This window comes from Sus scrofa, chromosome 1, assembly GCF_000003025.6.
Source record: "Sus scrofa isolate TJ Tabasco breed Duroc chromosome 1, Sscrofa11.1, whole genome shotgun sequence".
In the NCBI taxonomy this organism is placed as follows: domain Eukaryota; kingdom Metazoa; phylum Chordata; class Mammalia; order Artiodactyla; family Suidae; genus Sus; species Sus scrofa.
The window spans coordinates 180,587,133-180,603,833 of NC_010443.5; the positions used below are offsets into that span (position 1 = coordinate 180,587,133).

Sequence of the window (16,701 nt, forward strand, 5' to 3'; positions counted from 1 at the left end):
CAATATCCATCTGGAAAGTTGTTCTGATGGTTAAATACAGTAAGCAAAGCAGCTAATCCCAGAGAAAGTGGATACAAAAGGGAAATTGAAATAGCAACCAAGCAAATACCTGCAATTTACAAAGAAGGGGGTAAACTGAAGAGGGGTAACTTACACAAGTCAACTGGCCATAGATCTGCCTTCAAAGAACCAAAACAGTAGCTGTGGAATGCCTTATCCCAGAAAGCAAGAATGGGTGGGGGGTTGTATGATGCATATAAGCAATATCATAGCACTAAATGGTAACAGCAGCAGGTCATATTCAGTGCTTCCTTGATCTTAAAAAGCAGATTATTGATCACTTTAATATCAAAAAAAAAAAAAAAAAGCAGAAAGGCTGACATACAGTTGAGAGTTCAGAAGAAACTTTTTTTTTTTTAACTTTAAGCATTCACTCTAAGTCTGGCCTGTGCTGAGTACTCTACATAAATTACCTCATTTAATCCCCCTAATTTTTTGAAGTAGGTATCATATTCCCATTTAAGATGTAGAATTGGGGCTTGGCAGAGTTAAGCAACTTGTCCAGTGACACAACACTAATAATGGTCATGGACCTGGGATCTGAACTCTGGTTTGATTCTAAATTATACTGTCTCTCAATCCTACACATACATGCACACAGAACCCATGAATGGGACCACTGAAATGGTAGCAATGACAAAGCACTTCTCTCCACTTTCATGTGTTAACCAACTGAACAGCACCGTGTACTAAAAACCACCATGAACACCTGGTGGCCACAAACTCCTGCAAAGTGAAGTGAGAAGGACTGAGGTTCCTTCCTCCCTACCTTCCTTGATTCCTTTGTTGAATAATCATAACCCATGAGGCACTAGGGATACACAGAATAAGCCTTCTCTTTTTCCTAAAGTAGCTTTGGGATTTAGGGCAAAGAAAATATACATATTCATACAAAAATGACCTTGCAGAATCCCATGTCTTCAGTAACAGACACAGTCAAGAACCTGGTAATTGTTCAAATACTTCCCCCTAAATACTTAAGTGTGTCGAATCTGTGCAGTTTCAATGCTTTCTAGTCAGAGCCTAGTGGACACTCACCAGGGCCAGGAATCTTTCTTGGAGATGAAGGAAGCTGGGTTTGGAGTGACAAATCGTTCTTCAAATTGTCAAGGACAATTCCAGTTCTATAAACCCTGCCACAAACCTGGGCCTCACATCACTATCTACCTTCCCAATCCAACTGTGTGAAACCTTTAGGAGTCCTTTGCAATGAAAGGGCCAATGTGGGCAATATTTTGGAGTTCTAACAAGGGATGGTTAAATAAGAGGCAGATGCACAGAGCCATTAATCAAAACATTTACCACCCAACAACCACCCAAGATGAGGACTATTCAGAGCATTTTTCTTCCAAATAACTCAAAACAAAGCTGCCAGAATGTGTAGACCCTGACACGGACGTCCATTAGAGACCCATGTCACTGTGCTCCCCTTGGCAACCCTGGCTGATGAAATCACAGTGCCAGTCAGGGTTGGAGAAGACTGAGGTGGAAGTGTGGCTGGAATAATGAAGTCCCCAACATAAGGCCAGCATGAAGTAGATCTGTGAACTTGTGAACTCTCCAGGGTCCAAGGTATAGAAAGGAGCTTGTAAGAATGGCAAAGGGGACGTCTGCTCTGGGACAGAGGGAATGAAAAGGGGACAAAGTCTGGCAAGGGAAAAAACAAGTAATAAATGAGCACAATGCCAGATCCCCTAGCCCAGGCCTTTTATTTCCCCTCCAGATGGTCCAGCAGCTGAACAGCTACAAGGAATGTCTGGATGCCCCTCTTGGCTCAGCCACTTTTCCTGGCTGTCATAATAGATGCTTTTGGATCTGTGTTCAGACAGAGCTGGTGGGGGTCCACAGTCCAGGCAGTGACCACCAAGTGACTAATTCAGTTACTTTATAACTAAAGAGATGGACATGGACAAACTATTTTGGCAAAGCTTTTCATTCATGCCTTTATCCTTCACTATTTGGCAAGTCAGAGCCAATGGTCAAAATAAAATATTTCTTTTTCTTCTCTCTTTTCTGCAAACACTTTAATTTGCTGCAAAGATTTCCAGGTTTACCATCTTGGATTAATTTCAGCATAAAATGAAATAATGACAGAAATAAATTCAAGTTTACCAAAAGCTTAACAGAAAAAGCAACTGTCTCCATTCACCTGTTGCTATAGAATATTTCTCCCCCAAATGGCTATGCATCAAATTGATTATTGTCAGATACTCCTCTCTGCTAAAATAGCACCTCACTTCCAGCTGGATACTAAAAGCACAGTTATCAGCAAGAATAAAATCTGAGTGTAAAAATGTAACACAAAAGCTTAAGCACTGCCTCACAGAGGGAAAAAAAAATCACATTACATTTGAAAGAAAATAACAACCACTGCTAACTACAAAAAAAAAATTTTAATTTAACTAAGCATATCCTACTAGCATTTATCCTAAAACATAACTAAGCTTCAGCATTTTACTATCCTGAATGATGTAGCAAACGCAAGCTTTTGTTAAATCTGTTAGGTGGATTACCCAATCAAGTTGTTAACTCAGGATAGCTGGAGCAATAAAATCATTAGCCTTGCACATGGTAGATTCAATCACTGTAATCACTACTAAGTAAAATTACTGAAGCCAAAACAGGGCTGCATGTTTGTTACTTTCTTAAAAGAGACAGCTTTTTCACAACTTTCACTTCTTGAGCCATATTTATTCAAATTAATTTAGAATACCTGCAGTGCTGAATACACAGTTCCCTGGGGTATAAAAGCAAAAAGCTTCTCTTCTCACATCTATGAAAAATATTTTCCCAACTTTGTTTTTTAAGAGTATTAGATCGTAATTTTTCCATTCAAAAGCTTGAATAAATGGTTAATTACTGATATAAATCACAATAAAATGTCCTGATTTTCAAATAAAGTTGCTCACTTGCATATTCCCATAATCTTTTAAAAACTCCATTTGTCAATAGGATAAAAATATCTTTCTGTAAGCTTCGGTAAATCTCACAAGCCCCTGCCCAGCAGATGTAAATTCAATAGCTAGAATTCAAACCACATCATTTATTGGCTTACAAATGAATTGGCATCTATAAAAATAAAGTTCCTGAAAAGACTTTAGGCTGCTTTGAATCCCTCTAAAATGGTGTGGCTAATCTTGCCATCCCTTTATCAATGTTAGACTGATAAAATGTATTTTCATTATAGACATAAAATGGAAGCATCAAGACTGGTAAAATGTTACTTTAGAAAGTCATTTGCAGTGACATTTAAAACAACTGATTTGAACAACATTTGACTTATTGATAAGAACATTGCTTATTAAATTAAGATTGGCTGTTCAGAATTCACTGGAGCTCTATTCTCCCCCTCTGTGACAGTTAACATCTTTTGATATTAAGGGTCATCACACATCAGAAATGAAAAAAGACAAGAAAAAAAAAGATACCCAGGCCATTCCGAGCAAGTGCCTATAAAATGACTGATCCTTGACATTTTAATGCAAAGACAGTGCCTGTGATGGCTGCCTTTCCGTTGCCCTTTGGAAAGCCTTTTCCTGCCTTAGCAGTATCTTTACTGATGTCTAACCCATTTAGAACATCCATAACTCTTACACTTTATCTATACTGTCGGTCAGAATGCGTTTCTCCAAGGAATCACCAGAGACCAGATGAAAATAAACAAACCTGCAAACAAACTTCACAGTTCTCTTCACCGCCTTAAGTACACTGACAACAGCAGAGGAGACCCTAACAAATTGTTTTATCAGCCAGCCTGTAATGCAACTGTTACACAGTCTGGGAATTTTCACAGCCCCTTTCAACTCCACAGCAAGACCTTTCAATATTTCAGGTCAGTACACTAGCTACTAAGGAAGACTCTAGATAAAATTAACATGACACAGAAAAAAAAAAAAAATCCTTGCAGACTGTCAAGCCTCAGGAAACAAGTAAACAGATATAAATTTATGTTAATGTATTTAAGGGAGCCACAGTGAAAATCATCCATGGTTTCAGAGGCTTAGCCTGTGTACCTTGGTGAACTTTATTAGGATTCTAATCGTAAAAAGCTACCACATCTGTCATAAAAGACTACCATGCAATCTATTTTGATTTCACAAATTCAGGAGTTAAGTTGCATGGCAAGGCTGTCTTAGGAATTCAACACCAGGAGGGGATCTGTCCCAGTTAAGTAAAGAAAGCAGAAGATCTCATAATAGCTAAGTTGTCTAGAAACAAGGTTGACGGTAGGACGATTTTTCCAGTTCCCATTTTATTGGCACCCTAGCCCTGGTTTGTCAGGGCTGAGGCTGGGAAATTGCCTCTTCCCATTGCTCCCTCTCTTTCAACTTCACAGAAAGAGCTCTGAGCAGTAAACTGTTTCCATCAGCTCTGTCCTTTTGTCAAGGACCGGTTTGGTAGCTGCAGAATCCCAGCCCCTGGAACCCAAGAAGCTACTCCCTCAATATTTCCATTCTGCGGGTCTGGCGGTCCAGGCTTTCAAGCAATAATGGAGTGTCTTTCCGTTCTTCTCCTTTTCTTAGTAATTGCACTGGGGAAATCCTTCTCTCTGCAATGATTCCGCACACCTTCTATAATTCCCACTTAACTGACGGCCATCAGCTCTCCGCTACTCAGCCTAGGCTAACACCTCAGGGTTCCCTAGACAGGTTTCACTTCAGTTTCTCAGCCACAGGGCTGCCCGGGTGGCACAAGGCAACCGAATAACCGCCCCTTCTGCTCCCTCCCGGACTCAAGTCCGCTCCTCGACCATCACACAGCAGCTGCTTTCAGCTGGCAGCTGCGGGCCGGGACCACGCAGGCAGCGAAGGTGCCCAGACCCCGCTGCGCTGCAGACCCGGGAGGTGAGGTGCGGCCGGTGCGGGGGCGCGTCGCCCAGGTCCCCGGCAGCCTGCGAAGCGGATGCGCCCCCGACTCGCCTGCCCTTCACCACCCCCAGAAACCTCACTGGGTCCCCAGGAAGCAGGTCTCTCGGCCCCCGCCATCCTCGCCTACCTTCTGTCGGCCTCTCCGTCGCGTCCGCACAGCCGGCCGCCTGCCTCCAGTGCTCTGCAAAGCGGGGGAGGACGCTTTGTTAGGGCTCGGGGAGCGGGACAATACTTCGCAGCCGACGCCGGGGTTCCGGGCGGGCGTCCTTCAAAAGGACGCGAATGGGGACCCGCACGAGCGTCATTTCCATATGTAAGGAGCCAGCGCTCACAAAAGCGCGGCTCCCGGAGGCTGCGGCGCGCATCCTCCACGCCCGCCCGCTCGCCCCCCGCCCGCGCAGCCCGCGCTCCTTGACCTGCCCCTCCTCCGCCGCCCACGCCGCCCCCTCCCCGCCTCGTCCCGCGGGAGCGCCCCGGACCGAGTCGGCCGCCACCCCCTGCTCCCGGCCCGCGGGGACAGCCACCGCCGAGCCCTGGCCTCAGAGGGGAAACCCCAGCCTGTCACGGTGCCGGGGCCGCCCCGGAGCACAGGGCCTCGCCGAAGCGCGGGGGCAGCCCGAGGCCTCTGCACACCCCCAGGCCGCGGGGCGGGGGTCCCCGGGAGAGAGCTCTGCGCTTACCGCGTCCCGGGGCTCAGGCGGCCGGCGCCGCCGCGGGGACCATGACCGCGGGAGCACTCGAGCTCGGACGCGGCGGCGGTGGCAGCGGGATAGCCGCGCCCAGCGCGCTCGGCTACCCGCTCGGCTGCGGCCACCCGAAGCTTTGGACGCCGGGGAGGAAGGGCCAGGCCCCGCGCGGGGAGGAGGAGCTAGGGCGACGCCGGCCAGGGCGCGGCTCCTCCTCCGCGGCCCGCGCAGCTGGGGCCGCTGAGGGAGGAGCGCCGGGCGCCGCCCTGACACTTGCAGGGGTCCGTCTCCCACGCGCTCCACCACCTCTGCGACTCGGGTGGCCGGAGCACCGCGGAGCCCGGTCCCGTTTTGTCTGGGACGCTGGGGCTGTCGCCTGGGAGATTTGAATTTGAAAACGCCGCGGCTCGCGGGAGCCCAGGCGGAGGAGGTCAGCGCCCTGAGGTCGACCCCCCTGCCCAATAGCCTCTCCTTTCTTCCAAAGGGAGCGCACACACCCCTCTGCGCCTACAACACCTGGCTGGCGACGTCTCCGGGTCGGGGAATGGTCCCTACCTCCAGCCCGTGGAACCTCAGGGTGGAGATTCAGGTGCCTCTCTTGCCCCCAGGAGGCCTTGGATTACTCAGCCCTCGAGCGTCCATTGGCGGTCATTGGAAGAGGGGTCCAGGAGGTGGAAGAGCTCCGGACTTGACTCTGAACCTTATGGAGCAAATGCGACCCTCTTACCAGGTTTAGACTGGCTTCCTTACCTGCCACCTGTCCTTTTAGGCTCCCTCCCTCCCGCTATCCAGCCTTCCCCGGGTACATCCAACCCTCGGTCGGTCAATAGCCACAGAGGACAGAAACTCCTTGGCGTTGCTCAGCATTTACTGGCTCCTCCCTCCTATCCCTACTCCTCTGGCTCCCCGAGTCTCTGCTTCTCACTCCCCTCATCCCTACACCCCTGACCTGGATGCAGACAGGATCCCAGTCCAAGCCTAGAGGTGTCAGCGGTGGGCCGGAGGTGACACCACTGTTCTCTCTTTAGGCTGCGGGATTGAATGTGTTGCCCTTGAAGAAGGAGACACCTGATTTATTATAATACACAAGCCTGGTTAGCTCAGCAAGAAACTAGAGAATGCTCCCCTGCTACTGAAAGAACAAGGGATAGACAGGAAAGAAACTACCAGTTATTGAGAATCCAGTGTGCTGCAAACTCTACAGGATGAACTTACCTAGTCCTCACACCACCCTTAGGTGGCAGACGTTTTTATATCCATTTTGCAAATGAGGAAATTGGGCCTCAGAGAAGTGAAGGAATTTGCTCAGGACCACATAGCTAGTTGGCAGAGCTGAGATTCAAAAGCAGATCACACGTGACAAAATTGCATAGATCTAAATATATACTCACACAAATGAGGAGTGAATGTAAAACTGGTGACATTTGAATAAACCCCTAGGATTGTACTGATGTCAATGTCGTGGTTGTGATATTATACTACAATTATGCAAAATGTTATCATGGGGGGAAATAGGGCAAAAGGTCTATAAGGGGTCTTTCTGCATTATTTCTTACAAATTAATGTGAATCTACAGTTAACTTGAAGTTTTAGAGGAGTTCCCTGGTGGTCTAGTGGTCAGGATTTGATTTTAGTGCTTTCACTGCTACTGCCCAGGTTCAATCCCTGAACCTGGGAACTGAAATTCCACATCAAGCCACTGCATGCCACCAAAAAAAAAAAAAAAAAAGTAAGAGGAAAAGAAAATAAAAATGAAAAACAAAGTTCTGTGAGTTCCCCCTGTGGTGAAGTGGAAATGAATCCGACTAGGAACTATGAGATTGTGGGATTGATCTGGCCTCGATCAGTGGGTTAAGGATTTGGCACTGCCGTGAGCTGTGGTGTAGGTCACAGATGCGGCTTGGATCCCACACTCATGCACTTTATGTGTGGATGTTCAGTCCAGTAATAATTACACAACACACATGCATGCCATTTGTTATGGGAATAGCTAACCTGTTATCAGATTCCTTATGTAGACATCATCTTATAAGAGAGTATATTCACTGAGGGCTTAAACAGCCAACAGTCTTAGAAGGTAAGAAAGAAGAGATGTTTTTTCTTATTAGAGACCCAATCTTGCCATGGGAGCTCATCCTACAAGTTCTCCAAGTTGTTTTTTGTTTTTTGTTTTTTGGTTTTGTTTTTTTTTTTTTTGCCACATCCACAGCATACTGAGGATCCTGAGCCAGGGATTGAATCCAGGCTGCAGCTGTGATCTATGCCATAGCTGTGGCAACACTGGATCCTGCTGCACTGGGCCCAGGATCAAACACGTGCCTCCTCACTGACTGGAGCCACTGTAGTCAAATACTTAACCCACTACAGAAAGAACTCCAAGCATACCTTTCTAAACTGCAAGAATCCTTAAGGATGGAAATGCTCATTAGTTTAAAGCAGTAATTTTGGGGGGCCAGGAGATGTTCCCTATGGAGAAAGAACAGAATTGGTGAGGGTTCTGTAATTTCAAAATCAGAAGATACTCTTTCATGATGGGAGTGAATGGAGCAGAGTTAATGGTGAGACTAAGAACTGGAAATTCCATATAACTTCCAGCTACACAAAGGAGAGGAACATGTGGAGAATGGCTACTTCATGGTGTAGCTTTGCAAGAACAATCCTGCCAAGGCAGATAACTTGACACACTATGTCTGCAATTAGGTTGCACAGAGTGAAAGGTTAATCTAAGTCCAGACTGAGTCACTGGAAGAAAGTATTTTCCTTAGAAGCTATCACTTGAGGAGTTTCCTTCGTGGCTCAGCAGAAATGAATTTGACTAGTATCCATGAGGACACAGGTTCGATACCTGGCCTTGCTCAGTGGGTTAAGGATCTGGTGTTGCAATGAGCTGTGGTGTAGTCACAGACACAGCTCAAATCTAGTATGGCTGTGGCATAGGCCAGCGCATACAGCTCTGATTCAACCCTTAGCCTGGAAACTTCCATATGCCACAAGTGTGGCCCTCAAAAGAAAAAAAAAAAAAAAGAAGAATAAGAAGAAGCTATCACTCGAGCTTTTCTCTGTTAAACAAAAACAAAGGTAACCAAAGAAATAGTGGCCAAGTTCCAATACTATATATTATGCAATATAAGAAAAAAAAGTGAGAAGAGAAATAGTAGCCAAGCTCCAATCCAACATTATCTGCAACATAAGAAAAAAGAAAAGAAATGTAAACGTTTACCTAGAGTTAATACCCTTTACAAACCACATTTATTATCTTTTGCAGTTTATCTGCCTCTGATATCAGCTCTCACTTTAAAAAGAGCCTTGTTCAGGGACCCAGTGTCCTTAAAATATTTTAGACAACATTTTTCAATGGCTTTCTGCTACATTTATCAGTTTCAGATTGGCTTTTGTAGATTGTTAAAGAGCTGTAAAAAGTTAACTAAAAAATAATCTAGGGAAAAGAAAGTTATTCTTTGCTTTTTCCTGAAGCAACTTTCTAATGGTTAATTTAGAGTCAGGACAACAGAAGTGAATTAAAAGAGAGGGAAAGAGAGGTAGAAAAGGGATGGAGGCAGGATTCAGCTCTGTAAATGTTCTGGGATCTACAGAGTTATGTTTTTCCAGTTAAAAGGCTATGGCTCTAACCAAACTCAGTGTAATTTCTCTCAAAGTCATAGTTGGGTATATGTCATTTCTTAGTCACAGAATAGTTTAAGAAACTCTCCTATCACTCTGTGCTAACTCCCAACTGTTTCTACACTTCTCTAATGATGTCTTTCTTACTTCTTGGATGATTTTAACTAATCAGAACAGTGTTCCTGTAAGTGGTAGAGCTGCCTCAGGAAGGGCCAAATAGATAAAGCTGATTATCAGGAATGATCCAACCCAGGGACTGTCTGGGTTAAGGGATCATCACACTCTCCCCAAGCCCTAAAGAAATGGGTAGTGAAAAGAGGAAGGGGAAAACTTGGTTCCCAACATGTAAGTCAAAGAGTAGGAGTTTCAGGGACAAAATGTTGATGATAAGAACACAAGAAGATGCCAAAAAAAGAAAGTAGAAAAAGACAAAAGAGAGATGAGAAAAAGACAACCTATTTACACTTTTGCCCTGAAGGACCCCCGTGAGGAATTAGGATTCTCTTCTCATTTTCTTTCAAGAAGTATATGAATGAAGAGGAAACAGGAATTCAATACAATTTAATTTTTTTTACAATTAAAAATTTTTTTTAGCTTTTTTAGGGCCACACGCACGGCATATGGAAGTTCCCAGGCTAGAGGTCAAATCAGAGCTATAGCTGCCAGCCTACGCCACAGCCACAGCAACATTAGATCCAAGCCGTCTTCAACCTACACCACAGCTCACAGCAACACCAGATCTTTAACCCACTGAAGGAGACCAGAGATTGAACCTACATCCTCATGGATCCTAGTTGGGTTTGTTAACTGCTGAGCCATGACAGGAATTCCTAATTAATTCATTCATTTTTTTCTTTCTTTTAGTCTTTTTAGGGCTGCACTTGAGGCATATGGAGGTTCCCAGGCTAGGAGTCTATTTGGAGCTGTAGTTGCCAGCCTATGCCACAGTCACAGCAATGACAGATCTGAGCTATGCCTATGACCTATACCACAGCTCATGGCAATGTCAGGTGCTTAACCCAACTGATCGAGGCCAGGGATTGATCCTGCAACCTCACAGTTCCCAGTTGGATTCATTTTCACTGCACCATGACAGGAATTCCTGATTTTTTTTTTTTTTTTTTTTTTTTTTTTTTTTTTTTTTGCCTTTTCTAGGGCCGCTTCCATGGCACATGGAGATTCCCAGGCTAGGGGTTTAATCGGAGCTGTAGCCACCGGCCTACGCCAGAGCCACAGCAGTGTGGGATCCGAGCCGAATCTGCAACCTACACCACAGCTCACGGCAACGCCGGATCCTTAACCCACTGAGCAAGGCCAGGGATCGAACCTGCAACCTCGTGGTTCCTAGTTGGATTTGTTAACAACTGTGCCACGATGGGAACTCCAGGAACTCCTGATTTTTAAACTAAGCATTAAATACCTATTCTGTGCCTACTGCTGTCTTGCACAAAATGGCATGTTCCAAAGAAGCGTCAGCCTTGGCCTTTGCCCTCGAGAAATGTGTTACTCTCCTTTGGGGATGCAAAAATATGCACCCAGGAGAGGGAGGGAACATGGGGATGTGGCATTGGGTTCTAGTCAGGTCTTCCAGTTGGGGGACACACACATTTACAACATGACAGAGAAGAGAGGGATGATTTCTCTAAAACATGGCTTCTATCAAGTCATCAAGCCCATTGCCTTTCACGTCAGGCCCTAGATCACCCTCCTGACATTCAAGGCCCTAATTGATCCATGCAAATGTGTGTATCCTCAGTGTCTCCAGACAAGCTACCTGCCTCCCACTGTGCTCCTAAGTGCCTCTCAGCTTCCCTCTGCTGCTCTTTCCACCCAGGTCAGTGGTCTGAAGGCATTTTGATGTCCTGCCTCCATCCAATGGTCTCTATTTGCCCCAGCAGTTAATGTACAGCAGGAAGTGGTTATTGGCCATGTGCATTTTGGAGCTCATGGACTGACCTTTGAGATGCTTTCCAAGTACTTGACTCTCACATGGAGAAGAGATGTCATATGTGTTTGCTTGGTGGGGCTGGGAGGCTGATATTCACTTTGTGGTTTTTTGTTTTGTTTTGTTTTTTTGTCTTTTGTCTTTTTAGGGCCACACCCATGGCATATGGAAATTCCTGCGCTAGGGGTTGAATTGGAGCTGTGGCTGCCGGCCTAAGCCACAGCCACAACGCAAGATCCAAGCCATGTCTGCGACCTATACCAGAGCTCATGGCAAAGCTGCATCCTTAACCCACTCAGCGAGGCCGGGGATCAAACCTGCATCCTTCTGTATGCTACTCAGATTCATTTCCACTGAGCCACGATGGAGCTTCCCTGATCGTCACTTTTGGAAATATCTCTTTTTTTTTTTTTTTTTTTTTTGGCCAGTGGTATGCAGTGGCTTGATGAGGAACCCCAGTCCCCAGACCAAGGATTAAGCCTGGGCTGCAGCAGTGAAAGCACTGAATCCTAACCTCGAGACAACCAGGGATCTCCTGGTAATACCTTTTTTCATGTGTCTGGAATCTGGAAATGTTCTACTGTTCTAAAGACTTTAAGTGATAAAGACTGATACTTAGAGCTTCCTTCAATGTAGAAGAAAATAAAATTCTAATTGAAACAAAACATTGGTATTCCTTCACCTCACACTGAAAACACTCAACCAATGTGACATGAACTGTTTTTTAAAAAAAGAAAGATCTTTGAATGGAAAATAATGTAACATTCTTTTCCTCAAGCAACACTACTTTAAGTTTTCTAGAATTTGATGCACACATGAAAGAAACTGGAACCCAAAACCATGTATTTTCTTTTCTTTTTTTTAGGTCCACACCTGTGGCATGTGGAAGTTCCAGGGCTAAGTGTCAAACTGGAACTGCAGCTGAGGCCTACACCACAGCCACAGCAATGTCAGATCTGAGCCGCATCTGTGACCTACATGCAGCTTGTGGCAACACCAGATCCTTAACCTATTGAGTGAGGCAAGGAATTGAACCTGCATCCTCACAGACACTGTTGGATTCTTGACAGGCTGAGCCAAAATAGGAACACTCAGAAACATGTATTTTAAAATAGTTCTTCAAATAAACAAATATATGAATGAATAAATAAATAAATAAATAAAACCATCATCTCCAATAGAAATATAGTGTGAACCACTTGTGCAATTCAAAAATTTCTAGCTGTTCCTGTAGTGGCTCAGTGGAAACAAATCTGACTAGCATCCATGAGGACGAAGGTTTAATCCCTGGCCTCATTCAGTGGGTTAAGGATCCGGCGTTGCCATGAGCTGTGGTGTAGTGGCAGGCATGGCTCGGATCTAGGTTTTCTGTGGCTGTGGTGTAGGCTGACAACTGTAGCTCCGATTCATTCCCTAGCCTGGGAACCCCCCGTATGCTATGGGTGTGGCCCTAACAGGACAAAAAAAATTTCTAGTAGTCACATTTTAAAAAGTAAAAGTGAATAATTAAAGTGTGTGTATTTTATTTAACCCAATATATCCCCAAATATTGTTATTTCAACATTCAATTAGTATTAATGATATGATTTGCATGAGAGTTTGTGCTAAGTCTGAAATCTGTATTTTGTATGTGTAGCTCAGCTCCATTCAGACTAGCTGCCAATGGCCTGTGGCTGCTGTATCAGGGGGTGAAATGTTAGAACAAGAAGTGGGTTCTTACTTTATCTAATCTGAATCCTTGCTGTGGCAGGGCACCTAGGTTCAGGAGGTTTTGGTCCTTTGCTCAAGATCACACAGCAGACCCCTGGCTTGGGCTTGTCTACACCGGCACCTGCCTCCCATGCAGGTTCATGGGTGATGCAAACAGCCTTCTTGGAACAAAACATAGTGCTTTAAAATATTTTTTAAAACCACCACCCTCTAAAACTTTTGGATCTCCCAAAGTATTTTGAGAAATAAAATTTCAGAAACAAATAGCTCACTATATACTATTTTAATACTTAGACGTGACAAGCCTGTAGGCCCTTTGTTAATACTGGCTGCACAGCTGCACAGCCTACCTATTTTCTGTTCCTCTCTATGTGCACCTGCAGGGGACCCAGAGAGAGAGGGCTGGAGGCCCAGAAGGCAGTCACTGCTGTGCATACCTGTCCAATAGGGATGAGTGGGAGGGGTGCTGCTTCATTCTCAATCCTCCATCCTCCATCCTCCATCCTCCAACCAGCCCACATCAGCTCCCGCCAGCCTCCTAAGGAGCTGTATTGTTTTCCATGATTAATCTCAAAGGCCTTGAAATAACTGGGTGACTTTTTGTCTTCCACTCTGCACATTTTCCACTGCTTTATGTTTGGAACCAAGCCAAAATTGAATGCAGGGGAAATGACCATTCCAAAAACAGAAAATGAGACCAAGAGGAGGAGAGCATTTTCTCTAATACTAAGGACATTTGGGAGTGCATCTTTGCACCTGGATGATGAGAATGAAATTTGATCTTTCATTACCAAAAGCAACATAAATCTGTGATTTGCATTTTGTTTTCAGTTTGGACAGAATGGGCATGTTTTCTGATGATCTAATCAAGACCTCTTTATACCAAAATACTGAGGTCAAAGTGATGATAAATCTTACAGCGCTGAGCTCTGTGAGTCATATTTCAATCTGCAAGAAATACCACCCTGAAGATGAGATTTGGGGGCTATGCTGAGATGCTCAGAGGCCATATTCAGACTTTAACAAAAAAAATTTTTTTTTGGTCTGATTCTTGATTATTGAGGTCCCTCCCCCCAACATCAAGAAGCCTATCTCTGGATCCTTCTGAAATACAAATAAGATGAAAGGGGGAAAAAATCAGCAGAGAGAAAAATTAATGCCTATTTACAGATATCTGGTCACAGAGCAAAGACAAGATAAGGCCAAGTGTGCGTGTGCGTGTGTGTGTGTGTGTGTGAGAGAGAGAGAGAGAGAGAGAGAGAGAACAAGTAGGTAAGTATACTCATGTGTCCCTCCAGATGCCCTTCCTGCCCTCCTCCCCCTGCTCAATTCTCTAAGAGGCCAAACTAGATGTACTGCATTAAGAGACCCCTTTGTAGCTGGCATCCCATTAGATTTGGCCGATGGAATCATGGGCAAAAGATTGGAAAGGGGAAGGAGCATGAGGTTGGGGGTATTTACTCAGCCAGCTGCCCCCTCTAGGGCCTCTGTAGGCTGGCTGTGTCCCTTAAGGTCACAGCTTCTGTGGCATAGCCCTCTCCACACAGAACTCTCTGTCACCAGTTCTGCCAGTGAGGCCTGGGGTTGGGAACAGCATCCCCTGTTATCAGCTTCCAGGCAGGCCCTATCCTTGTTTCTCTGCACTGGGCCCACTTCTTTATTAACTATTCTCCAAGTGCCTAATTTGAGTTTATCCATTATTTCCTTTTGAGACCTTGACCGGTAAAGGAGGTTGCATACATTCTTTGCTCCAGAGAAAATTGTCTTCTCTCTATTAGCATAGAATGCCTTGAGGTTTTCTATTGCCCAGAATTTTAGGTCAGTTCCCCAAAAGCAAACCCTGAGATGAGGATTTGTGTAATGAGACTTTTACTTTTTTTTTAATTTTTAAAAATTTTAACTTTTTTTTTTTTTGGCCACCCCACAGCATATGGAGTTTCCAGGCCAGGGATCAGATCCAAGCTTCAGTGGCAACCTAGGCCTCAACTGCAGCAACGCTGGATTCTTAACCCACTGGATCAAACTTGCATCCTAGTGCTCTCAAGACACTGCCAATCCCATTGTGCCACAGCAGGAACTCTGAGACTTTTATTAGAGGATTCTTCAGAGGAACCCAAAGGGGAAAGTAGCAGTAGAGAAGGAGGGGGAGAGCAAGATAGGGAAAACAAGAGAAGAAGCCAGCCAAGAGTACAATTTCAAGTAAAGTCCCAGCCTCAGCCTCACCCTGAGTGGGACTAAGAGGCATAATCTACATGTCAGAGTAGATTGAGTCAGAGGAGCTGGGCCTTCGATCTCATATACCCGTAAGTCAGGGACCTAAGGGCATCCAGGCAGAGCACCACCAATTTATACTTCAAATGCATCCCTTGTAATTTGAAAATATTGGAAGTTCCCACTGTGGCTCAGTGGTAATGAGCCTGACTCGGATTCATGAGGATGTGGTTTGGATACCTGGCCTTGCTCAGTGGCTTGAGGATCTGGGATTGCCATGAGCTGTGTAGGTCACAGATGCATCTCAGATTCTAAGTTGCTGTGGCTGTGGTGTAGGCTGGCAGCTACAGCCCAGATTGGACCCCTAGCCTGGGAACTTCCATATGCTTCAGGTAGGGCCCTAAAAAAGCAAATAAGTACTTAGAGAGTATTTAGGGAGCTATTGGTGAAGAGGAAAGAATTATCTCCAGATACCAAAAAAAGCTCATAGCAGATGCTAAAGGATGCATCCTTTGAAAAATGCTGCAAGCAAATAGTATTTCCTTCTAATGGATTTAGTTACTATACTTTAATATTAGTAAAAAAAAATCATTCAAATCTGGGCTGATAGTCTTCTTAAAAAGCAAAGGCATTTTTGTAGCTACCAGATGCAGGTAGTAGTTCTATGGTATGTGTGCATGTGGTTGGGGGGTGGGCGAGGTATATCAACACTTGCCACTTCCCTCTGAAGCTTCTAAAACTTGGAAATTTGTCATAGAAGCTTTTCTCATCTGCAGTTCAAACACTTTTTTCAGCAGGAATTTAGCTGAAGTTGAAATCACCATCTGGCATCTCATATTGAACCAGATTTTTTGTGTGCCAAGAACTTCTTCTCTTGGCAATGATGTTGACTGTGATCTTTCAGAAACGTTTCTTGGGCTGGCAGTCTTGACTGAACAGAGCAAGCAGCCTGTCTTGGAATTTAGGGAGAGATGTGCTGAGCAAGTTGTTGCCCCAAGAAGAAAAGCACAAGGTGAAAAGTTGAACCTTAGGTTTTGAAATTTCAGAAGCCATATCTTCTATTATTGAGCTGAAACCAGCTAGAGAAAAAATTCTCAGCAATATGATTAGTAGCAGCAAAATGTTGCAAGAGACCTATGAAAGAAGCATTCGATTCAAACCAACAAATAGCAGTTAGGCACTTTCCAGTTACAAGGCAATACCATCCCTGCTGGGGATATAGCGGTGACAAAGAAGGGCTCTCAGCTCCCAAGCAGTTCACCGTCCTGGGGCTGGGAGATGCTTAGGTGGAAACAAGGCAGACCACACTAAGGAGCAGAGCTGACAATGTCTGCCTCCTCCCAGGTTTTGGGGGATCCCTCTTACCATTTCTGGGTGCCCTTCTATCAGCTGATGTGCTTTTGCTTCCACTAGGCTGTACCTATGACTCTTCAGTGCCTGCCACTGGGGGCTGTGCACATATTTGCAGAGCAAGAAGTGCTTGGGAGCTTAATTCCTAGCCAGTGAGCACTCAAGGTGAGAGTGAAAAGGCCCAGCTCCCTTTGCCTGAGAGCAAAACGTAACTTCCAGGCTTTCCCTATCAGCTCGGGCTGAGCTCCTC

At 45.0% G+C, this 16,701-nt stretch overlaps 2 protein-coding genes across 34 annotated transcripts in view; one reads left to right on the forward strand and one right to left on the reverse strand.

Moving 5' to 3' along the window:
• NIN (ninein) overlaps positions 1 to 16,701 on the reverse strand; it is a 144,712-nt gene that overhangs the window by 109,864 nt on the left and 18,147 nt on the right. For 16 of the 33 annotated variants that reach the window (XR_002346861.1, XR_002346857.1, XR_002346856.1 and 13 more), the window contains one exon: positions 5,056 to 5,109. The exons of 6 other annotated variants lie outside the window; for them this stretch is intronic. The gene's annotated coding sequence lies outside the window, so the exon portion shown is untranslated. Of the gene's footprint in view, positions 1 to 5,055; positions 5,110 to 5,608; positions 5,769 to 6,169; positions 6,293 to 16,701 lie in introns of those variants that run through there. 11 more of the 33 variants (XR_002346860.1, XM_021101655.1, XM_021101720.1 and 8 more) reach the window with 7 other exon arrangements.
• Positions 5,211 to 6,313, forward strand: LOC110259558 (translation initiation factor IF-2-like). The gene is made up of 3 exons (XM_021085051.1): positions 5,211 to 5,494; positions 5,568 to 6,044; positions 6,223 to 6,313. Exons 1-2 carry the CDS (start codon positions 5,211 to 5,213, stop codon positions 6,001 to 6,003), a joined length of 720 nt encoding a protein of 239 aa, XP_020940710.1. The 3' UTR covers positions 6,004 to 6,044; positions 6,223 to 6,313.

What these genes read in the sequence shown, in the direction of transcription:
- LOC110259558 (XM_021085051.1), top strand. Translation starts at nt 5,211, where the DNA reads ATGGGGACCCGCACGAGCGTCATTTCCATATGTAAGGAGCCAGCGCTC. An exon ending in GGAAACCCCAGCCTGTCACG is followed by an intron (nt 5,495 to 5,567) that starts GTGCCGGGGCCG and finishes GCACACCCCCAG; the next exon opens with GCCGCGGGGCGGGGGTCCCC.